This window comes from Rhinatrema bivittatum, chromosome 8 (genome assembly GCF_901001135.1).
Source record: "Rhinatrema bivittatum chromosome 8, aRhiBiv1.1, whole genome shotgun sequence".
Taxonomy (NCBI): domain Eukaryota; kingdom Metazoa; phylum Chordata; class Amphibia; order Gymnophiona; family Rhinatrematidae; genus Rhinatrema; species Rhinatrema bivittatum.
In genome coordinates, this window is record NC_042622.1 from 273340044 (window position 1) to 273365218 (window position 25175).

Here is a 25175-nt window from a genome sequence, read left to right on the forward strand (position 1 = left end):
ACAGTGGGGAACACAGCTTGAATGTCGATAATACTGGCTTTCTTTCTAAGGCTTGTTTAATCGCTAAAAAGTGTATATTACTTAAGTGGCTGGAGCCCCATCCACCTACTCAAGAGATGTGGACCGCTCTCATGTCTGAGCTTTATCAATTGGAGTACGGTTCTAGGTATAAAAAGTTTACTCCAAAGAAAAAGCGGGTGTTTCAGGAAATTTGGACTGACTTTTACAAATCTCTTTCACCATTGGTTCAACAGCTTGCTCCTTTGGACGTGTGAACAGGATTGATTGATATGGCATATCCTTCTGTACTGGAGTATCTGACTCGTTCTTATCTAATGACTGCTATGGTTTCACAGTTCCTGTTTGCATCTGCTAGATGCTGTGAAGGTTGATTATTAGTATACTCGGCTGTTAACTGTTAATATTGAATTATAAGCTGATATGTGCTTGCTATGTGCACAAATACGACACTAAACTCAACGTTTTGGTTCTCTACAGGGCGGGGGGTGGGAGGGTGGAGGGGGGGGGAGTGTGTAAGTATTCGTATTTGAAAAACAAAACTGGGCTTGTCATGCTGCCGTTGCTGTATTCTGTGTTTGATGTTATTATACTGGTGACTGTTCCCAATAAAATATGGTTTAAAAAAAAAAAAAAGTGAAGTAAAAAAGACTATTTTAGCCAAGAAAGATCCATCTGAAGAAAATAGAAATAAGCAAAAGCATTGTCAAGTTAAGTGAAAAACACTGATAAGGTAGGCTAAGAGAGAATTTGACATGAAATTGGCCGTAGAATCAAAAACTCATAATCAAAACTTTTAAAAATATATCTGAAGCAAGAAACCTGTGAGAACATAAGAACATAAGAAAATGCCATACTGGGTCAGACCAAGGGTCCATCAAGCCCAGCATCCTGTTTCCAACAGTGGCCAATCCAGGCCATAAGAACCTGGCAAGTACTCAAAAACTAAGTCTATTCCATGTAACCATTGCTAACGGCAGTGGCTATTCTCTAAGTGAACTTAATAGCAGGTAATGGACTTCTCCTCCAAGAACTTATCCAATCCTTTTTTAAACACAGCTATACTAACTGCTCGAACCACATTCTCTGGCAACAAATTCCAGAGTTTAATTGTGCGTTGAGTAAAAAAGAACTTTCTCTGATTAGTTTTAAATGTGCCCCATGCTAACTTCATGGAGTGTCCCCTAGTCCTTCTACTATCCGAAAGAGTAAATAACCGATTCACATCTACCCGTTCTAGACCTCTCATGATTTTAAACACCTCTATCATATCCCCCCTCAGTCGTCTCTTCTCCAAGCTGAAAAGTCCTAACCTCTTTAGTCTTTCCTCATAGGGGAGTTGTTCCATTCCCCTTATCATTTTGGTAGCCCTTCTCTGTACCTTCTCCATCGCAATTATATCTTTTTTGAGATGCGGCGACCAGAATTGTACACAGTATTCAAGGTGAGGGAGTCGGTTGGACCATTCGATGACTGAGGGGTTAAAGGGGCTCTTAGGGAAGCTAAGGCCTTTGCAGAAAGACTACATGAATTCTTTGCTTCTGTGTTTGCTAATGAGGATGTTGGGGAGATACCCTTTCCAGAGATGGTTTTCAAGGGTGATGAGTCAGATGAACTAACAGAAATCACTGTGAACCTGGAAGATGTAGTAGGCCACATTGACAAACTAGAGAGTAGCAAATCACCTGGACTGGATGGTATGCATCCTAGGGTACTGACGGAACTCAAAAATGAAATTTCAGATCTATTAGTTAAAATTTGTAACCTATCATTAAAATCAACCATTGTACCTGAAGAATGGAGGGTTGCTAATGTAACCCTAATATTTAAATAGGGCTCCAGGGGCGATTGGAAAACTATAGATCAGTGAGCCTGACTTCAGTGCCAGGAAAAATAGTGGAAACTATTCTAAAGATCAAAATCACAAAGCATATGGAAAGACATGGTTTAATGGAACACATTCAGCATGGATTTACCCAAGGGAAGTCTTGCCTCACAAATTGGCTTCATTTTTTTGAAGGGGTTAATAAACATGTGGATAAAGGTGAACTGGTTGATGGTGTACATAGATTTTCTGAAGGAGTTTGACAAAGTCCCTCATGAGAGGATTCTAAGAAAACTAAAAGTCATGGGATAGGAGGCGATGTCATTTTGTGGATTACAAACTGGCTAAAAGACAGGAAACAGAGAGTACGATTAAATGGTCAATTTTCTCAGTGGAAAAGGGGAAACAGTGGAGTGTCTCAGGGATCTGTACTTGGACCGGTGCTTTTCAACATATTTATAAAAAATCTAGAAAGGAATACGATGAGTGAGGTAACCAAATTTGCAGATGATACAAAATTATTCAGAGTAGTTAGCAGGAGGACCTTGAAAGACTAGAAGATTGGGCATCAAAATGGCAGATGAAATTTAATGTGGACAAGTGCAAGGTGATGCATATAGGGAAAAATAACCCTTGCTGTAGTTACACGATGTTAGGTTCCATATTAGGAGCCTGGATACGGGCACCTCTCTTGAACTCTGCCTGCCTCTGACCACTGCCTGGATATTGACTTGATTGAACTCTGCCCGCCCTGACCTTCTGCCTGGACTTTGACTCTCACTGGATTCCACCTGCCTCCGACCCTTGCCTGTTTCTGACACTGTTCCTTGCTGCTGGTCTGACCTGTCTCGCTCTTCACTGCTGGCCTGTCATGTCCTTTTTTTAAGCCTAACTATACTACTGGCCTTGATCATTGATAGGAGGACATCCTCGTTCTTTATTTCTATACCTCATTTACTACAGCGAACATACCCCCAAGCTTCGGCTTCTGCTGCTTGGCTTTGGTTCACTCATTCCTCATTTGTTATTATGAGCTAATATCCCCAGGTGTTTTCCTGATTAGTGGTAGCAGGTATTGCCTCATTTACAGTATATTGCACCTGCCTATTGTTGAGTCCCAAGTGAATTTACTCTACGCTTGGCCATATTAAATCTCATCTGCCATTATCTGCCCATTTTCCTATACAATCTACCTTCTGTAAATTGGCGAGTCCTACTGTGTATTTACAGTATGCCAGAGTTTGGTGTCATCTGCACAAATGATACCTTCCTGTAGATCAAGAATAAAATCATTAAACAGTCGCTCCAGTGCAGATCCCAGTGGCACCCCACTTATCACCTTATTACAATGAGAATATGTGCCATTAATGTTGTCTCTGTAGCCAGCTTTTAAACCACTTGCAAATGTTATTCTTAAACTTCATCTTTCTTATTTGAAAATCATCCTTTTATGTAATACCTGATCCAAAACTTTAACAAACTCCAGATAAATTACACCAGACATGCTTCCCGTTAATAAATTAACACAACTGTCTCACCAAGGATGGACTTTGAGACTTTGAAACTATATAGCCCTTTGGGCCACCTTCTAGACAGTTTTCCACATCATTACAAAGTACTGCAGGTAGATTATGCCCTAGGACAGAGAGAAGAGGAATGTTTGAAAAGGGCAGGTTTCAGAGAAAGTAAAGATCAACTGGTTCCATGTCACATGGAAAGGCTGAGGCAGTCCTCATTTTAATCCCTTGAATTTATGGACTCTCAGCTCCAGTTTTGCTCAGAGAAGCAGCAGCTACATGTCCAAAGTTCGTAGATGCAAACAGGCACCCAGGTCAACTGAGGCCAACCATTGTTCATTTCCAAGCTTAAAGTATGTTTGCCAAAGATATAATAGGACAAAGATGGTTGTCTTAGCCTGTCCAGATGATTCTAGAGCCAGCTGCTAACCCTTAGCTCTAGGATGAAAGGAATGTAGGAGACAATTCTGGCTTTTCAATTCCTATTTCAGAGCATTCTGGGATACAAAAAACAAGAACTAGGGAGGACTTTCTGGCTGGAATACTCTCTCAAGAGAGGGAGGCTTGGGGGATCGGATCGCTGCTCTTTTTTCATCTTGGAGCGACTAACACCTGAATCGGACCAAAGCCACGCCCCCGGAAGTGACGTCAGTCACTGGGTCGAACGCCGGGTTATATTCAATCCAGGTGCGGCACGCTGCCGAAGCCGCACGCCAAAGGGGCGTGCCCCTTGGTAAAAATTTTTCTTATTTGCCCTGCTGTAATCGTATGGGCAGAAAAAGGAAAACGAAAGTTTGGACGTCCTCCCCGGCAGTTCCGCAGGCTAAGGGACCAATGGACTATCATTTAACAAGGTGGGTAAGTCAGAATGCCCGCAATTCAATACCAGATATTTCCTTTTCATCTGGAGCATCGGCTAGTCCCAGCCAGCAGCTTGGACCTCAACCTCTAGTAGAAATGCCTGTTCCTCCAGAACCGACTGCACAACAAGTAAATGAGGTTTTGATTAATAACAGCGACCTTCACCTTGTGGGAGGAGCTGGGAAAGAAGAATTGGGGGCTATAGGGAGTGTTGCGGTCCCGACCGCCCCTCTCATGTTCGGGGTCAGGCCTGCTTACCGTCTCTTCAGTTCTCGCAGGATTCCGCTGGGACCCGGGCTCGACAGGGCCTCCGCCCGAGGAGTTCTCACGAGGAGGGCGCCATTACAGGCCTATCCCTGCCTGGCCTCACGTGTGCAAGGAGGGTTCTCTTAAGTGCACAGCACCCGGAAGCCCGGCTCCGCCTCATCTGCTGACATCACTCCCCGCTCCAGATTTAACCGGCGTCCAGTCCTCCACTAGACGCCTTGCAACGAGGTTCCCTGCTGACTAGTTGCTTCCTGTTCCTGTCCTTGCTTGCTGATTCTCGTTGTCTCTTTGGTTCCTGATCCCGGTTTGCCTGACGGACTTCTCTGCTAGCATGCTTCCTGCCTTGATCCTGGTTTGCCTAACGGACTTCTCTGCTAGCCTGCTGCCTGCCTTGACCCCGGTTTGCCACGGACTTCTCTGCTAGCCAGCCACCCGCCTTGATCCCGGTTCGCTACGGACTTCTCTGCCAGCCTGCCACCAGTCCTGATCCCGGGTTGCCTCGCAGCCTTCTCTGCTAACCCGCCGCCTGCTGCTACTCTGGTCTGCTTCGCGGCCCAGCCTCCAGTTCACCGCCGGTTCAGACTCCGCCTACCTCTCTGACCTGCCTGCCAGCCAGCAACCTGCCTTGTTCACCGGTAGCTCTCCCTGAACTATCTGACCTCACTCCAGACCACCCTCGGACTTGCCCTCTCTGGACTACCTTGACTGCTCCAGTCCCCAGGGCCTGGGTCCCTACGGGCCCCTCCCAGGGGGATTTCAGGCTCCGGGTATCCTTGCCAGGCACTGACTCTGCCCCCCGGTCTGCTCTGTGTTATACCTGCAGGCTGGCCCAAGGGTCCACTTCTTGCCTTACCACAGCCCAGTCACAACAGGGAGTTCCGAACTACAGAAGATAGTTTCGGATCCTATAGATCCCCAAAATATAACATTGGTTGATGTATGGAGGGCTATAAATGAAATGCAAAAGGCTATGTTGGGTTTTATGGCTCAGAGTAATAATTTATTTATTTATTTTATTTTTTATTTTTTTCTATACCGATGTTCCTGTATACAATACATATCGCACCGGTTTACATGGAATTGAACCGTCGCCTAATAATTTCATCTATTGAAATTAAAAATGTATTAGATTTACATGATAATAAGCTGAAACAAATGGAGGAAGGAAGTAAAATGGTTAATGTACAGATAAATACCTTACACTCAGCCAATAATGCCTTTATTAAAAATAGTATAAGTAGTCATAGGCAGATTGAAAGTCTTGAGAATGAAAATAGAGTAAGAAACATAAGATTTTTGAATTTCCACATTATGAGACTTATCTCCTATTGAATTATTAAAGAAATATTTGGTAGAAATTTTAGCGATATCTTCGAAAGATTTATTTTTATTTAGCATTTGTTTATATACCGAGGTACAGCTGACATAGCCTTCACTCCGGTTTACATTATAACAAACCAGTTACATTTAAATTCATAACAGTGTGACAGAGATTGAATCAGAACATTAACTTAATAAAAGTCAATAAATACATTGAACAATAGATATGAGTGTATGCAACACTTGAAGTTGACGGTTGAAACCGTTAATGAGAAAAAAAGGTTTCTGCGAGACAGGACGAATGTCAGAAGGAGGGGATTGCTGGCATAAAAAGGAACGTGAAGGTGGATATGAAAAAGATTTATGTTCAGTTGTCATTGGGTGAGCAGCCATTGTAAGACTGTGAGAGTAGCCAATCTTTAAGATCTTTTTTAAAAGATTTAAAGTTTTCTTGCGAATTGAGGTGTTGAGGTAGTGAGTTCCATAATTTTGGGCCGACGATAGAGATGACTCTATTTCTAGTGGAGGATAGTTTGGCTTGTGGTAATGAAGGGACATCCAGCTGAACTTTATATGTAGATCTTGTTGTACGTGATGATTTATGTAGATGTATAATATTGTCCAGGGCAGTGTAGTCAGCTTTGTGAATTGATTTGTGTAGGATTGTGAGGACTTTGTACTCTATTCTTTTTTTAACTGGTAGCCATTGTAAGTTGTAGAGTACTGGGGATATATGGTCAGATTTTCTTTTACCAGACAGGACTCTGGCAGCTGCATTTTGGAGTAACTGCAGTGGTCTTAAGGTTGAATTAGGAAGGCCTATCAGAAGGGAGTTGCAGTAGTCCAAACTGGAGAAGATGAGGGCTTGAAGAACGGTTCTGAAATCCTGGGGATGAAGCAGCGGTTTTAGGTGTTTGAGTATTTGAATTTTGTAGAAGCCTTCTCTTGTTTTTGTTGTGATGTGTTTTTTAAAATTTAGCTCATTATCTAGCCAGAAACCCAGGTCTTTAACGTTGTCTTTGAGTTGAATTTGAATGTTGTCAAATTGGAAGGGTGGAGTGGAAGTTATACCAGAGTTTTTTCTTGTAATTAGTATACATTCTGTTTTGCTCATATTTAAGCATAATTTTAGGTTGTTCAGCAGTTTTCGTATTGCTTTCAGGTGTGAGGCTGCTTTTGACATTGCTTCTTCTAAAGACGAAGTAATGGGAATGAGAAGTTGTATGTCATCAGCATACATGTAGAAAATGATGTTAAGGCTTGTTAAAAGATGGCATAAAGGAAGAAGGTAGATATTAAAGAGAATAGGTGATAAAGTCGACCCTTGAGGAACTCCAGTATCCAGAGGGATGGCCTCAGATGAAAATTTGTTGGAGGAAACTTTGAAAAATCTGTTTTTAAGGAAAGAGGAAAACCAGTTGAGGGTTTTTCCAGCGAGCCCGATGGATTCCAGGCTAAAAATAAGCCTTTTGTGGTCCACAGTGTCAAAGGCTGCTGACAAATCAAGTGTCAAAGGCTGCTGACAAATAACAAGATGATAAATCAATTTCAAAGATTTATTATGAGACAAATACTAGACTTAAAAAACAGGAGGGAGAGGAAGGAATGGACATTGTCCAATAGCAGTCTCCAAATTTAACTGCTTTTTTGGAATCCTCAATAGATGACATTCCTCAAAGATCAACATTGCTAGTCACTTTCTGCAGAGAAAGCGATAAGATATGAATTATGCAGAAGTATTTTAAAAACAAGGAGTTTCTGTTTTGTGGACAAAGAGTCCAACTCTTCCCGGATGTATCACGTACTACACAGATTAGGCGAAAGCAATTTTTAAATTTGAAGTCTAGAGTTTTATGTCTAGGCGTGACATATTTCCTTAAGTTTCCTTGTAAGAGTACTGTAGTGTACCAGAGGAATAAATTTGTTTTTCAAGTTCCTCCCCATTTAGAAACCTTCCTGTTAGATAAGGAAAGAGGTTGAGATGATTTAGTTGCAAGAAATAGTACATTTCCAGTTATGTAAAATAAAATTACATGTTTCCTTGTTAATTATATAGATGTTTCCTCCCTCAATGTGACTAGAAAATTTTGGTTCGGAAAATTTTCTTTAAAATTATGTATTTTTTATTTTCCTGATTGACAACATTTTGTTCTTTGATTTGTTACATTGTAATAATGTTTAAAAATCTTAATAAATTATCAATTAAAAAAACAAACAAACAAGAACTAATAGCAGGACCACATGATGCACTAAGAAGCATGATCACTGAGCTCCTGCTGCCCTGCAAAATAACATAATTGTTTTAGCGCATTTTACTTCATTTAAATTTCTCCTGGTGATGGCTAAAGAATACCACGTGAAAACGTGGTATGCAATCTTAAACAAATGCTCGCTGGATCTAATGTTGCTTATAATAGGGAGAGTGAAAACCAGTATGAAGGATTTCACGGAACAAACACAAAGCACGTTAGAGCAAATTAAAACAGATCCATCTTTTACAGCATTTGGGGAGAAAATTAGTGAATTTCAGACCACATTGGACCAGTTCTGCTCCTCCATCAAGAATGGTAAGATTGCGAAACTGAAAAGAGATCAGACAGATTATAAACTTGATAGGGTTTATCATTGGACGGGAACCAAAACACAGGCAAAGAAAGTAAAATTTACTTTTTCCTCGGATGATAATTCTAGTGGTTCAGATGAAGGTGATGAAAGCACCCTTGTGGGTGTTCATAGTGGTGAAGTTAAGAGGAAATATAGGCAATAATGCTCCATCCCGGAGAGGTAACTGATGGCCTTACCGAGGAAGAGGGAGGAGACCAGATCAAGGAGAGGCACTGGACCACGTCAAACCAGATTACAACAGAAAAAATGACTGGAAGGTAGTCAAGGGATGGTATTGGGGAACAACGCAGCAGGATCTGCGGTAGTGAATTTATCATCCACTCCCTTGACCGCACCACAATTGGCAGTATTAAACCAAGGACTCTCCTTTGTACCCACTACAAGACATTCTGAATTTGAAAGTCGAATTTCTATTCAGAGATTCATCCACAAATTAAATTTGAGGCTATACTTTTCAGACAAACAAGAAGGAAGTTCAGATATGTCAGTAGTAAAACCCAGGTCCAACTGGATACCCCCGGGCACATTAGATCCACATATACAGACTTTCCACAAACTAGTAAAGGATTTGTCCACTTATGAATCCAAAGCACAGAGATGGTCACAAAACTTACCAGCAGCACAAAAGGAGGCACTTGAGAGCTTGTCCAATTCCACACAAATTACAATTAAACCAGCAATCAAAGGGGGAGCCGTGGTGATCCAGGACAAGGAAACTTATAGAGACAAATTGATGTCTCATTTACAAGATACCAAATATTATCAGCTAATACAGAACAATCCTACAATGACATTGGTAGTGAAATTAGATGAAGTGATCCAGAGGGAAATGGGCCTCACACAGAAGGAAAAAGATTTTTTAACAGTGGCACATCTGAGGAGACCAGTCATATATTCAGTGCCAAAGATTCATAAAAGTATGGAGTCACCTCCCATTAGACCCATAGTGTCACAAAATGGATCTGCACTAGAACCAGCAGCCATCCTCATTGACATTTTCCTACAGCCTTATGTACAGTGAGTTGCTTCATACGTAAAAGATATGGCACATTTTTTAAGACTATTAAACTCGGTGGAGGTTAACCAGAAGGATATGACTATGGTCACTATGGACATCAGTTCCTTATATACAAATATCCCGCAGGCCAGCGCACAACGGGGTACATCACAAAGAATTAAAACCAGTTTTTTTAATAGAACTGGCGAAAATAGTACTATTTAACAACTATTTTTGGTTTGGCCAAGAATGTTACCATCAGATCCACGGCATCCCCATGGGCTCCCCACTAGCGCCAGCAGTGGCCAACCTATATGTAGCCCATTTCAAAGAGATTCACATAATTACATCCTGGTGATGGAAAAACATAAAATGTTGGTATCATTTTATCGATGATATTTTTTTCATATGGGAAGGATCTAGCATACATTTACGAAGTTTCCTCGAATGGGTCAACACGGTAGACCCCAATTTGGAATTTTCTGCACAAACTTCAAAACAACATATAACTTTTCTGGATGTGGCCATAGATGCACAGGATGGACAGTTCCAGACCACCATTCATTGTAAGCCCACAGATCGTAACAACTTATTGAGGTTCTCAAGTTATCATGCATTAAGCTTTAAAATGGGGCTCCCAGTGAGCCAATATTTTTGAGTAAGACGCATATGTTCTACAGAAGAAGCCTTTGAAGATCAAGCAAGCATTCTGCAAGGCAGATTTAATGAGAGAGGATACCCCCAGAAGGCCATCACCCGTGCATACAGAAGAGCCAAGTTTAGCGACCGTCAACAATTATTATTATACAAACCAAAAAAAGAAGAAGCAAGAATAACATGTGTACTCCAACAGTCGGCATTATTGCCACCGCAATCAAGCGGCATTGGCATGTGCTCACCTTTCATGATGTGTTTAAAGACCTTCCACTGATGCCGCCACACGGGGCAGATAGTACATGCTCAACTTAGTCCCACGGCAACAACAGATGCAGTAACAGGACACTAGACATGTGGCCATTGTAGTTGGTGCACTCAGGCACTGACAGGACTACAATGGGAGGATCCGGTCACAAAGTATAAAGTCCGGAGGAGATCAAATACAGACTGAACTCTGCTAATGTGATTTATACCATCATATGTCTGAGCCCAAAAATTTATATAGGACAAACCACATGGCCAATAAAAGTCAGACTGGGTGAACACAAATCACGGTTTAACACAGAAAAAATGAGAGCTCCCATGGTCCACCATTTGAAGGACGCTGGCCACACCATCGCCAAATTGAGATGGACGATTTTGGAGCAGGTTCATATGCCGATATGGGGCGGGGACATTGGAGTTAAGTTGAATTATCATGAGGCATTCTGGATTTACACACTAACTTCATCTGCTCCAAGAGGTATTAATGATGAGCTCAATTTAAACACTTTATTGTAGTGCCTTCAGGGAGTTTTACATTACTAAAATTAGTGATCCGGTTCCCGGACAGATATTGTGTCCCAACAGGTCTGACTGCTAGTAAAAAAAACAAGCGAGCATGTAATCTACAGTTTCCTGTCAGGTCCGATTAAAGGTCTCTCGTCATAGGGAATGCGCTTATTATGGTGAGCAGTGAATGCCATAGCACGTAGACGTACCGACAGTTCATCAGCTGGTTTAATTAGTGATAAAGTTCGAGATAGGTGCATTTAAATTTGAAGGTCTTCTATTGGCAAACAGGTATGACCGGGTTTGAGCATTTAAGAAGGGTCGCGTATTGAACGGGTTGAGTAGACATCCACGGCGTCATGCTGGATGGAACAGAGAGGAGAAATTATACCCAATTTTGGCAGCTTGAACATAAAGATATAGACAGGCAATAATCCCGTTTGTTGGAGCTCTTTTCACAATATATTCTCCTGAAGAAAGACACGAAGTCTGAAACACGTAGCGTGTTGGGATCGAGACTTACAAGCATAAGACATACAGCACACAGGAAGTTGGAAGGTACCCGCTTTGAAAATGATTCATCTCTTTATCTGAAGCTATAAGTTTAACATCCAGCCAACAATACTGTGGATGATGAAACTCATGGGACTTGATATTTAAAATCTTTAAAAAAATGTTTGCATAAAAATTAATATGGAGGTGGTAGGAGGTTAATGATTATATTTGCATAACAGTATAGGGACGCCTACACGCATGTATGAAACCTTCTACCTACTCCTAAATACATTTTAGATGGGATAAAAAAAATGTTTCTCAAATAAATTTGCACGGGTTGTGTAGGCGTTGAGAATAATCGTGCAACGCGTTAAAAACTAAGGTAAAAAATATAACAAAAAAATAGTTATTTATTCACAGTAATAGAACAGCAGCTTTGTTCTTTATATGATTATAAAGAATAAGTTAAGCATTTTAAATCTGACATGTGGGCCAAGCAGAATAAACCAAAGCATTCAGTGGGGGGAGGGGGGAGGAAGGGAAAACTGAAGACACACCAACTGCTGATGAAGATCAGGCCCTGGAGGAAGAGTCCTGGTCCGGAACAATTTCTGCACCCATGGATGTGGCAGTAATCGAAGAAATAACGGAAGGTTCGGCAACTAAAATATCTAAAAAGTTGAACTCTTGCTTAGAAATAGCATCTGACAAAGTTGCCCAGCTGGTTTCCGCAGAAAAAAACTCATTACCCTTAGATGAGCTAGAGATGGAGTTACTCTCTTACTACTGCTCCACAAAAGATAGAGAAATTGGAGCAATATTAGACATTTCTTTCTGGAAAAAGGGAAGATCTAGAGAGGAGTTCTAGAGATAAGCAGAAAAAAAACCCAAAGAAAATGCAACAGAACAAAGAAAGACATACAGAAGGCTGCAGAAGTACAGATGGGCCCATACAGTAACAGACACAGGCAAAGAGATGGACAGACAGAACTGATGGGAAATAGGTTTTACACCTTCCTGTGATGGGACCAGCTGCAAATAAAAGTTAACAAAGAAAATAATAAAAGATAATACCTTTTTATTGGACTAACTTAAGAAACGTCTTCTTGACTGGTGTTTTGGGAGTTATTACTGCCTTAGGGCCAAAATGGAATGAGCAAAAGATGACATTTTGCCAGAAAATCCAAGTGAATCGCAGCTGACTTTACAATAGTAGTATGAAGGGGAAGGAAGAAAGGTGATGTGCTAGAGTGATAAGAAAATGACTGAGAAGCAGTAGGATTATTTCTGGTAGCGCGTTACAGAGCCCAAGTCTCTGTTTTCACAGTCCTTTTACGCCCGTTCACGTGTTAGATCATTTTAACTTCGTTCTTGAATTGCTTTGAATTTACAGGGTGAAATTATGTAATAATTTTCCAGCAGAGTCAGTAATATCCACAACACCAAAGAGCTGCTAAAGAAATGTTTTTGGAGGTATAAGAAACTGGTGGTGCATGTAATGGGTAGTGTACAGGGATGTGCTTGTCTGATGCAGGTAATTCCCCCTCCCCCACAAACACGCACACCCTTGTATGTGCATGCAAGCACAATATAATGCTCTGTTCTTAGGAAGGGGTTAGGTTTACCTTCCCTATTGTGTGTAAACATGGTGATCTTTTTAAGGTGTCTGCTTTGCCTCCCAGTAGGAAGAGATTTCCTGTTCTGGACTTCAAGAAAATTAATGTATGGAAAAAGAAATATGGTGCGTGTCCTGAGAACTGATTTTTATATTGCACCACTGCTTATCCCGCACCTATCCTTAACACATCCTTTGTAGGAGTGTCGTGTACAGCACACATACTCAACCACAAGGCAGGAACACAACAGCACACCCAGGCAAAACACACCAGATGTGAATTCTATATAAGTTCCAGCATGCTCAACAGTCCTTCTTCAGCTTTCTGCTGCTTTGAACAGCCAGATAGGGTAGACCAAGCAGCCAGGAGTTACAGGGCCAATACTGGACTTCAGGAAGACATTCAGGAATTTCATACATGGCATCAAAGTAAGTGAAGAGTGCAGTACTGTGAACCACTGTGATGGTGATAAAGATGTGCCTGCAAGGTAACATGGGAAAGGGTGATTAGCAGATTAGAGACATGGCCACCACAACTGACACAACCAGAAAGCTATTTTTGTGACTGGTCAAAAGAGGTTATGCAAGGTACAACATAATTTTTTTCTCTAGCTTGATTGGCTTAAGAAATGCGTCCAGAAATGCTTTAGGATAACCCGCACAGAACAGCAGGTACAACTCTAAATAGAAGTGGTATCATCACTGCAGGATGTTGACTTGGGTACTGGTTTTGTGAGAAACAAAGCTGAAGATAGCGGAGCCTGAAATAGCCCACTAGCGGAAGTGGTGGATGCCATCATTCTGACAGACATTTTGCATGCTTGGGGGAAGGAGGGAGTTGGTGTTGGGTTGCATAAGGAATTTTGTGTATGCATATACCTAAATTAGGTGAATCTCTACTGGGCAGATTGAATGGACCATTTTGGTCTTTATCTTGCATTCTTTACTGTGTTAAGAACGGGAGAGCTCAGGGGATGGACCCAGGGATAGAGAGCCTGTCGCCTCTAGAATGGAGAGGCACAGGGAAATGATGCATTGATACACAGCCTGTCACCTCTAGGCCTGGAGAACTAAATGAATAGGCCCCAAGTATACAGTCTTGCACCTATAGTTATTGTTTCTCCAAGAAGGTTGCTCTTACCAGAAACTGTGAAGGTAGGTGAAATTGATTGCCCTCCAGAATTCACAGAGTACTCTGTCACTTATCCAACAGGTAATGGCCAAAACCCACCAGAAAACTGCTATGACAGCTAACCGGTGAATTCGTGGGTCTGGGCACCTGAAGGGAAAATGCAAGAAAAACATGAGAAAAGGAATGGAAACAGGAGAGAAAGTGGGGCTCGTCTCTTACTGGCAGGAAATAGGGTCCTCTGAAACAAACAATATGAATCTAAGACAGGGTCCAGATAAACGATACAAGTAAAAGTAGTTGGCTCAGTCTTTGATCCTGCAGTAATGCAAGGGTAAGCAGGTACCATCCCCATTGGGAGATTCACCAACTGGCATCATCATCTCTTCCTTTCCCTTGGCATCATCAACTTACGTCCCCTGCGCCCTTCCCCACACCTCCTAGCACATTAATCTGTCTCTTCCCAGCCCCAGATTGTACAACCAATAGATGTCAGTGAGCAATGCTTACCTGCTGCTGCTTCTTCCTCCTCCTCTACAGTCAGAACGATGCGGGCCCAACAGGTCTCACGAGACTATGGAGCCCCATGCAGCTTTGATTACAGGAGAAAGCCGGCAGAGGAGGAAGCAGCAGAAGACCAGCGCTGCTCACCAACTCCCTCTTCCAATGGGAGATCATCCTGCAGGCGAGTAGTTTGGGGAATGGAGGGAGGATAAAAAGAAGACTGCCAAGGGCAGTAATAGCAGCTAGACCCTAGCTAGCTGGAGAAAGATTTCATGGCACACCGGCACTTCAGCTGTGGCACACCAGTCGGGAAACACTGATTTAGGGTATCAATACTGCTATGTTTTGCCATTTATCAGGGCTGGCTCAGCCTGTCCTGGCAACATGGGACCCAAGAATTTTCCCCCTATTTTATATCCTTTCCCAGCTCACTTAGCCAAGGCCGATGCAAGGGGATCAGGCGCTCTAGGCACCTTCTGCCTTACGCCGCCCCTCCCGGTCGTACTGCCCCCCCCCCCCCACTCGCAGCCCCGACTCCTACCTTCAGGGGCAGGGACCAAATGCCACCCCCATTGCCCCTACCATGTAACAGGGGCCGGCCAATGGAACAGGTAGCCCCTGTCACATGGTAAGGGCTAAAGGCCACCAGTGCTATTTTGGTTAGTGGCAGCAGCCGACAACAGATCGCTCCCGGGCCCCTCGCTGGCCACCAGTTTTCTGAGTCTTGGGGGGGGGGGGGGGGGTCAGGAGGGTGGCGTGATGGGAGGAAGGCAAGGGCTGTGCAGAATTTTGAAGGGGCACTTTTTCTGCTTCAAAATTCTGCCACCTGAAGCGGCCACCTCACCCTGCCTCATTGACCTGCGAGCGGCAGCGCCCTCTAATGGTCAACGTCCTAGGCCCAGGCCTATCTTGCCTAGGGCTTCCGCTGGCCCTGCACTTAGCCCAATCATTACAAAGACAATCCTTGTTAGGATCCATTGCTGAGTGCTCCTCTGGCCTGCAGGTGGTGCTGTGATCCGCTTGAACTGTCTGTCTAGTCCTCCTAGCTCTGTGCTCTTTGCTTTCCCCTGGTGGACACCTTGTTTCCTATATTAACTTGTACTTATACTGAGGCAATCTTAGTAGTCAGTTGCCAGAGGTTGGTCCTACCTTCTGGTCCTCAAACTCTGGCTCCATTCCTATATCCAGAAGACTTCATTATCTTCAGCTTCTACATTCAGTGCTCCTGTTTGTTCTCCTTCCTAGGTTCCTGGATTGTTTCTGCTCTTTAGCCTGTTTTGGGCCTCTCGTTCCCTGTTCTTGTTGGGGGCTTCCCCTGATTTTCATGCCTCACCAGGCACCAACACTGGCCTAGGAGGAAGTCCACCTACCATCAGTGGCCTGGATTTGACTTTCCTGGAACTAGAACACTCATTTCTGGGGCAACCAACAGACAACAACAGTCACAATCCTCAGCCAGAGGCCACACACCAGGGCTCCTTACAGTAGCCTACAACCATGGGTCCTAAATTCAACCACTGGAGCTGAGCAGTTGCTATGAATGGGCAGACTAGATAGGCTGTATTGTCTTTTCTGCTGTCATGTTTCTCTGTTTCAGTGTCACCATTACAAAAGAACTTCTACTTCACCTATCTGCCTCCAGGCTGTGAACATTACCTCTGCAGCATTCTTAACCATAGCGAAAAACTAACCTACGAGTAAAATAACAAACCTTTGGCATTCTTAACCGTGGCAGGCCCGGCGAACGGAAGATGTGACCCAGAAACTGAACTCAGGTCCTCTGTATGGCAGTACATAATGCTGTCACTACACTGATCAAAAGCACTTATTTTTAGTGCCTATATTCATAACAATATGGTTCTGCTGTGGATACTGATATGGACACTGATAGTGACCTCACTACCTATAAAGGCCCAGGTTGTTAGCGAGGTCTTCCTACCCAACTTGGAGTTTTTTTCTGTCTGATCCCTTTGATTCCCCCAGCCTGGGCAACAAGGTCTCTCTTCAGTAATGGTTTTTTGTGATTAGCAGAGTTGCCATGTCAATAATAAGCAGAGTCCAAGCAATGGAAGTTGATGCCATTATATTGATATGGAGTCAATATGAAGTACGGATCTCTGTGTTCACAGACTTATAGTACCACTACCAACCTAGTGGTATAGTATTGGCAAGAACATTAGTATGGATATTACTATGGGCTTCCAAGCATGATCATAACGCTATAGTATCGGCTTGGGGACCAATGTTGGAAATAATATCATCTCACTAATTGAAGAGAGGGACAGGCTTAGAAGGTCATAGCTTCCTCCCCAAAAGAACCCACAGTCAAAGAGAGCCCCAGCCTCTGCTTATTTCATAATCAGGCCCAGATTTAGGAACAGGCAATTACCTATGACACCAAATTTTGAAGGTGCCGAGTACCTAGGCCAAAGAAGAGTTTGCTAATGTTTGCTTAAGGACCATGTTCCTATGGATGCCAAAATCTTACATCTAGCTTTGCTCATAGAGCTCTCTGGCTAACTGTAAAAGTAAGAAATTATATTGAACAGAAAAATAAACTAGAACAGGGCTTCCCAAAACTGTCTGAGAGACTACCAAACAGTTGTATTTTCAGGCTATCCACAATAAATATGCATGAGATAAATTTAAGTATGTTAGAGACCTCATATATGCAAATTAATCTCATATATATTCACTGTGGATATCCTTAATTCCGACTGGTTGTGTGAGTCCCCAGGACAGGTTTGAGAAGTCCTGAACTAGAATCGAGGCGTACTGACTTCTGACTTACCTGAGGCAACCAAATTATGCATGAGATTGCATGAATTGGAGACTCAGTATGCAAATCTTCCTCATGCATATTCATTATCTTTATCCTGAAAACCCACCAAGCTGTGGGATCACTGGTCTTGCCCTACAGCCAGTTATCTCTTGACTGCAGTTTTTCTTCTTACCACTAGAGGGCGCTCATAACACATATACCTATTTCTGAAATATTTATTTCTAAAGATTTGATATTCCGTCTTTTTCTAAATTAGTCACAAGGCGGATTACAATCAAAATAAAGTCATTGCTTCAACGGCAAGGGGAAATGTGGAAAAGGGGATTTGCATTCAGATAACAACCAACAAGGACTGAACTTCACAATCTGGGTAAAGGAGTACCTCAAGGATCCTCTCTTTCTTCAACTCTATTCAATATCTATCTCACTCCTCTTTGTCAACTCTTGACTAAACTGGGTTTCCAGCACTTCATATACGCAGATGATGTGCAAATCCTAATCCCCATTAAGGACTCACTACCTAATGCCCTGAAAAGCTGGGATACTGCTCTTGCAGAAATAAAGAATCTACTCACGGAAAACTTCCTGGCAATAAATACTAGCAAAACAGAACTACTCATCATCACACCACAAAACAATTCCTCCCTCAACCCTACCCTTCTTTCTCAATCTAGCCCTCTCATTGTACAGCAGGTACGCAGCCTCGGCATAATCATTGACAACCATTTCTCTTTGAAAAAATTCATAGCTGCCACCGTTAAAAATGGATTCTTTAAACTACATACTCTGAAAAGAATTAAATCTCTCCTACACCCTCATGACTTCTGAACAGTTCTACAAACCACAATATTGTCCAAACTTGACTACTGCAATTCTATCCTTCTAGGACTGCCTAAAAATTTGTTACAACCGTTACAGATGCTACAAAATGCAGCTGCCCGCATACTCACTAATGCACACCGCTACGAACACATTACCCCCGCCCTACAATCCCTTCACTGGCTACCGGTAGCTTCCAGGATATTATACTAAGTCCTTTCCCTCATACACAAGTCCATCTATAATCGAGAAATGCAATGGTTCTCTGAACATTTCACTTTCCACAAATCAAATAGACCAACAAGAACAATTCACCAAGCCAAACTCCAGACTTCCACACTCAAACATATCAAGCATGTTTCGACAAGAGAACGCTCAATTACTATTGCTGGAACCAACATTTGGAATAAAATGCCTACTGACCTACGCCAGGAGCCCTGCCATAAGAAGTTTAAACAAAACCTTAAAACCTGGCTATTCGAACAAGCTTACTCATAATGGGAAATTTACTCTTCGGAACCGCCAAACTCTCTCTCCCCCACTGTTATTCACAATACCTCAAGAATTTTTCTCTGGCAACATCTCTTTAATATATATATTTCTCCCCGTCAATACATTACCCTACTCCAAATAGAATACAATCTACTACTCAACTGACTACTCTTATTTGATAATACCTAGTTTTATATAACTTCCATGTTAAGCTTGTATTAATTGTGTTATATGTTTCTACTATTTTGCATTGAGTTACTTTGATACATGTTCTGTTCGATGGTCTATAGATTGTAAAGCTTGTTGCTGAATTATTGTTTCTTGTAAACCGAGGTGATGTTCTTAACGTGCCGAGGTATATAAAAAATCTCTAAATAAATAAATAAACAAACAAACATGGGGATAGCTTGCTTATTACAGCGGTTACTTCCCTAAACCAATTAAGCCTGATACTTCACTTTGAATGCATATACAGAGTCGCTCTCTTCTTCTACGGCAGGAGGAAATATGGAAAACAGGATTTGCATTCAGACAACCACTAAAAAGGACTGAACTTCACAATCTGGGTAAAAAAATAAGCATGGGGGTAGCTTGCTTATTACGGCGGTTACTACCCTAAACCAATTAAGCCTGATACATCACTTTGAATACATATACAGCACTGCTCTTTGCTTCAACGGTAGGGGGAAATGTGGAAAACAGGTTTTACATTCAGACAACATCCAACAAGGCATTGATCTGTGCAGTCTGGGTAATCCAGCATCGGGGTAACTTGCTTGATGCAGCAGTTACTACCCTTAACCACTGATGCAACTCCAACATTACTCTCTGCATCAATGATAGGGGATGGCAGGAAATTTGAATCAAACAGTTACCAACAAGGGCCCTGAACTTGGTGGTAGATGAACCATATAAGTATGGGAAAATAAGTGTGGGAGCTTGCTGGGCAGACTGGATGGGCCGAGTGGTCTTTTTCTACCGTCATTTCTATGTTTCTATGACTCATAAGTAATATGAATATAAGGTTAGTATACAAGACAGATTATATTAAAAATTTACAGAATAACCTAAGCTAAAGAAGAAAAATGTCTCAGGTACACTGGATAGCAATAAAGGAATAAAACAGAACGAATCAATGGGTACAGCAAACAAAATGCATATAACTATGTTAGCAACTAGTTGGCGAAACCGAACGCCGCTATATAAAACTCGACAAATAAATAAATAAATAGTATGAATCAATTAAGAAGGATTAGCCCAAATGGATGAAATTGTGGCCTCATGGTCAGGAAGAGCTAAAGTAATCAGGTAAAAGGGAGACGAGTCTCTGATGAGGAGTCTGGGGGAAAGCTTGGCTGAAAGTAATCAGGTAATAGGAAGCCGAGTCTCTGATGAGGAGTCTAGGGGAAAGCTTGGCTGAAAGTAATCAGGTAATAGGAAGCCGAGTCTCTGATGAGGAGTCTGGGGGAAAGCTTGGCTGAAAGTAATCAGGTAATAGGAAGCCGAGTCTCTGATGAGGAGTCTGGGGGAAAGCTTGGCTGAAAGTAATCAGGTAATAGGGAGCCGAGTCTCTGATGAGGAGTCTGGGGGAAAGCTTGGCTGAAAGTAATCAGGTAATAGGAAGCCGAGTCTCTGATGAGGAGTCTGGGGGAAAGCTTGGCTGAAAGTAATCAGGTAATAGGAAGCCGAGTCTCTGATGAGGAGTCTGGGGGAAAGCTTGGCTGAAAGTAATCAGGTAATAGGAAGCCGAGTCTCTGATGAGGAGTCTGGGGGAAGGCTTGGCTGAAAGTAATCAGGTAATAGGAAGCCGAGTCTCTGATGAGGAGTCTGGGGGAAAGCTTGGCTGAAAGTAATCAGGTAATAGGAAGCAGAGTCTCCGATGAGGAGTCTAGGGGAAGGCTTGGCTGAAAGTAATCAGGTAATAGGAAGCAGAGTCTCTGATGAGGAGACTTGGGGAAAGCTTGGCTGAAAGTAATCAGGTAATAGGGAGCAGAGTCTCTGATGAGGAGTCTTGGGGAAAGCTTGGCTGAAAGTAATCAGGTAATAGGGAGCAGAGTCTCTGATGAGGAGACTTGGGGAAAGCTTGGCTGAAAGTAATCAGGTAATAGGGAGCAGAGTCTCTGATGAGGAGTCTTGGGGAAAGCTTGGCTGAAAGTAATCAGGTAATAGGGAGCAGAGTCTCTGATGAGGAGTCTTGGGGAAAGCTTGGCTGAAAGTAATCAGGTAATAGGAAGCAGAGTCTCTGATGAGGAGTCTAGGGGAAAGCTTGGCTGAAAGTAATCAGGTAATAGGAAGCCGAGTCTCTGATGAGGAGTCTTGGGGAAAGCTTGGCTGAAAGTAATCAGGTAATAGGGAGCCGAGTCTCTGATGAGGAGTCTTGGGGAAAGCTTGGCTGAAAGTAATCAGGTAATAGGGAGACGAGTCTCTGATGAGGAGTCTTGGGGAAAGCTTGGCTGAAAGTAATCAGGTAATAGGAAGCAGAGTCTCTGATGAGGAGTCTTGGGGAAAGCTTGGCTGAAAGTAATCAGGTAATAGGAAGCCGAGTCTCTGATGAGGAGTCTGGGGGAAGGCTTGGCTGAAAGTAATCAGGTAATAGGAAGCCGAGTCTCTGATGAGGAGTCTAGGGGAAGGCTTGGCTGAAAGTAATCAGGTAATAGGAAGCCGAGTCTCTGATGAGGAGTCTTGGGGAAAGCTTGGCTGAAAGTAATCAGGTAATAGGAAGCAGAGTCTCTGATGAGGAGTCTAGGGGAAAGCTTGGCTGAAAGTAATCAGGTAATAGGAAGCCGAGTCTCTGATGAGGAGTCTAGAGGAAAGCTTGGCTGAAAGTAATCAGGTAATAGGAAGCAGAGTCTCTGATGAGGAGTCTTGGGGAAAGCTTGGCTGAAAGTAATCAGGTAATAGGAAGCCGAGTCTCTGATGAGGAGTCTGGGGGAAGGCTTGGCTGAAAGTAATCAGGTAATAGGAAGCAGAGTCTCTGATGAGGAGTCTGGGGAAAGCTTGGCTGAAAGTAATCAGGTAATAGGGAGCCGAGTCTCTGATGAGGAGTCTGGGGGAAAGCTTGGCTGAAAGTAATCAGGTAATAGGGAGCCGAGTCTCTGATGAGGAGTCTGGGGGAAGGCTTGGCTGAAAGTAATCAGGTAATAGGAAGCCGAGTCTCTGATGAGGAGTCTTGGGGAAAGCTTGGCTGAAAGTAATCAGGTAATAGGAAGCAGAGTCTCTGATGAGGAGTCTGGGGGAAAGCTTGGCTGAAAGTAATCAGGTAATAGGGAGCCGAGTCTCTGATGAGGAGTCTGGGGGAAGGCTTGGCTGAAAGTAATCAGGTAATAGGAAGCCGAGTCTCTGATGAGGAGTCTGGGGAAAGCTTGGCTGAAAGTAATCAGGTAATAGGAAGCCGAGTCTCTGATGAGGAGTCTGGGGGAAGGCTTGGCTGAAAGTAATCAGGTAATAGGAAGCAGAGTCTCTGATGAGGAGTCTTGGGGAAGGCTTGGCTGAAAGTAATCAGGTAATAGGAAGCCGAGTCTCTGATGAGGAGTCTTGGGGAAAGCTTGGCTGAAAGTAATCAGGTAATAGGAAGCAGAGTCTCTGATGAGGAGTCTTGGGGAAAGCTTGCCTGAATAGGCCTTGCTTTTTTCCCCATAAGGCTATTATTATTTTAATTCTTGATTAATTACTTTTGCAAAAGGCCCTGCATATTTAGAAGCAGCTATGTATGTTACACAAAAGTACAAATAAACAGAATCTAAACTAACAGAGAAGGAGAAATCTCAAACTAGCAGTCAGGCAGAGGTCAGCCAGGTCAGTGCATGGCTTCTGAACCTAGTTATTATTACAGTCAGGTTGGAAGGCAGCAAAGGTGATTGTGAAGTATCTGAAAAACATTTGTCCAACATGTAAGTGAAAGGACCAATCCCCTTTCACAAGGCTGTCCTGAAAGAGGATTGGTCCTTTTCACTGACAAATGTCAGTGAAAAGGACAAATGGGCGATAAGTGAAGGAGTGAATAAATTAATATTAAGTGCCTGACACTTTAATATTGATGTATTCACTCCTTGCAGGACAGCCTTCTGAAAGGTGATTGGTCCTTTCACTGACATGTGACAGTGAAGAAACCAATCGGCAATAAGTGAAGGACTGAATAAATTAATAAGTCGCCCGACGCTTTAACATTGATTGATACGCTCCTTAGGTGCTGGTAATCAGGTTGGGAGAATGGACACTGAATTTATCAGCGTCCATTTTCCTAATCTGTGCATGTGCGCTGATAAATTCAGCGTCCGTTTTCTTAACCGGCGGACTGCCGCCGACGGCAGACCTCTCTTGGGCGCACGCTGTCAAGGAAGCGCTAGGGGTGCGCAATCGCCCCATGCGCCTCCTCGGCAGCGAGAGCCCTAATTTAAATATTGCATCGCACCCCCAGGAGAAGTGCCTGGGGGGCGCATTAGGAAAGGGGGCGCTGAACACTCAGCGCCGGCTTTCAGCGCAAAATGTTTGCATCGGCCCCAAGGTCTGGTAATTCCTGCTGTTCTTAAGGAAAATAGATCCACAAGGCCATGTATGCAGTGGAGTAAAGCAGGACTGGATGAGACTGAGCTGCAGGAAAGGAGCCAGCGACATCCCTATATAACTCAGATAGCTGTTATAAATGGAGAGAGTCAGCAGTATCTATGACCTGGGCATAGTTGGAGGCCAAGAGAAACAGTTCATAGGGTGGATATTGGGTGATACATCATATTTGTCATATTTTTACATTTTGTAATGAAATATATTAGGGGCATATGATTACAATTCTTCACGTGCTTTAGGCAGTTTTTGAGTACATGCATGCAGAAATAGTGTTATACCACTTAAACTGTACTAATTGTTAAGCATTTCTGTGCAAATCATTTCACCATATTGAATTATCTGTATCATGAATTGTAGCCCCGTTGTTTTGTAAAATCTCCACCACATACAAACACAGGCAGCCTTCCACACTGAAACACAACCTATCACAAAATTCTCTGCCACACACAAAGCTTGTCATGCACACACCCGTCACAAAAAAAAAAAGACAAACGTAAGCCAAAAGGTGCCGCTTCATTCTCTACACACTTCTAAAAATAGGAGTTGGTATCAGTTGGGTGTTTGTGCTTATGTCTTAATCCACAGCCTCTTGCCCACAATAAGCTTCAAACTATATCATGTGAAGGCACTCCTGAAAACATCATTTATCATTTTGACGTTTGCCTTTTTTTCAGGTTTCAAAAGGTGTGTTTGCTCCCATTGTTTCTAATAACAAAAATCTCTTCTACATATAGGCAGCTCACTTCACACACACACACGCAGCTCAGCACAAACAGCTAACGTGTCACAAAATTCTCAGCCACATGCAGCCACACCCATTCTGTCATATGCTGGCGCGTATAGCCTGTCACACACAAACAACACAGCTGTTGTTGGCTATTGGAAGCAGTGCCATGAATCATAAGAGATGGCGCTCATGAGGTTTATCTCCCCCATGTTGCGTCGGAGGTGGAGTTGACGTGCGTCTGAGGTGGGGTTGACGCAATCTGTAGGTGAGGACCTACTGGTCCCCAACGTCAGCAGGTGGAGTGGGCTGAAGCTAGAGGCCGCTGGAGCTTCACCTAGACCAGCCCTCGTTCCCCTCGGGTTGAGCCTTTGGGTGCCGGGCCCGGCAGGACTTAGGTGGGCCTCAAGGTTAGCTAGAGAAGATAGGCGATTCAGCCCAGAGACAGCAATCAGTGGATGGCGCAGTCCTATCCTGGACTGGATTCGGTACTGGAACTCAGGCACCAAAGGAACAAGGAGAGACTGAAGGCGCTTAAGCAAAGGAAGGCTGAAACCTTGAAAGTCCACGTCCAGAGGATACGTGAGGAGAGGCGTCACTGTCAGGCTAGGGTTAGAGCCAGCGACAAGTAGAAGTTGTGGCAAGCAACGTAGAACTCTGGACACTGAATAGTCTGTAGCGTATACGTTCAAGGCAGTGGTCAGGGCATGGAGAAGCCAGGCGTAGTCAACCGTAGCAAAGGTCCGGGACTGGAAAGAAGCAGAAGAGTAGTCAGGCGTAGCGGAGGTCCGGGGCTGGAGAGAAGCTGAAGAGTAGTCAGGTGTAGCAGAAGTCAAATCCAGTAAGTTAGTCCAACACATAGACGAACAGGAACTTGGAGAACAGGAACCGGGAACCATAGGGAAACAGGAACACACGATGAGACGAATCTAGGATCAGCGAGGAGTACGAGGAGACCTGTTGCAAAGGCAATGCTATGGAGCGAGGCCTGACGTCAGCATCCAGGTCCACGGCCAGCTTCCCACCACAGGCCCGTGGCAGCCCACCGCCACCAGCGAAGAGGAGCCAGGAGCTGATGTCTGTGCTGCGGGCAGCACATGTAACACCCCATGATTTAAATTACTTTCTTGAACACCATCTCTCTATTATGCCTGGTGAATCAGGTCTACTTTGAACATAAGAACATAAGAAATT

General features: G+C 43.3%; 1 protein-coding gene across 2 annotated transcripts in view; it reads right to left on the minus strand.

Moving 5' to 3' along the window:
• Positions 1-13101: 13101 nt before the first annotated feature.
• ACER1 (alkaline ceramidase 1) overlaps positions 13102-25175 on the minus strand; it is a 99289-nt gene continuing 87215 nt past the window's right edge. Inside the window, exons 7-8 of one of the 2 annotated variants that reach the window (XM_029610923.1) lie at positions 14110-14247; positions 13102-13449 (exon numbers count right to left, since the gene is read on the minus strand). In XM_029610923.1, coding sequence (XP_029466783.1) covers positions 13272-13449; positions 14110-14247 — 316 coding nt within the window. In that variant the 3' untranslated portion in view covers positions 13102-13271. The remainder of the gene's footprint in view (positions 13450-14109; positions 14248-25175) is intronic. The other variant, XM_029610925.1, reaches the window with a different exon arrangement.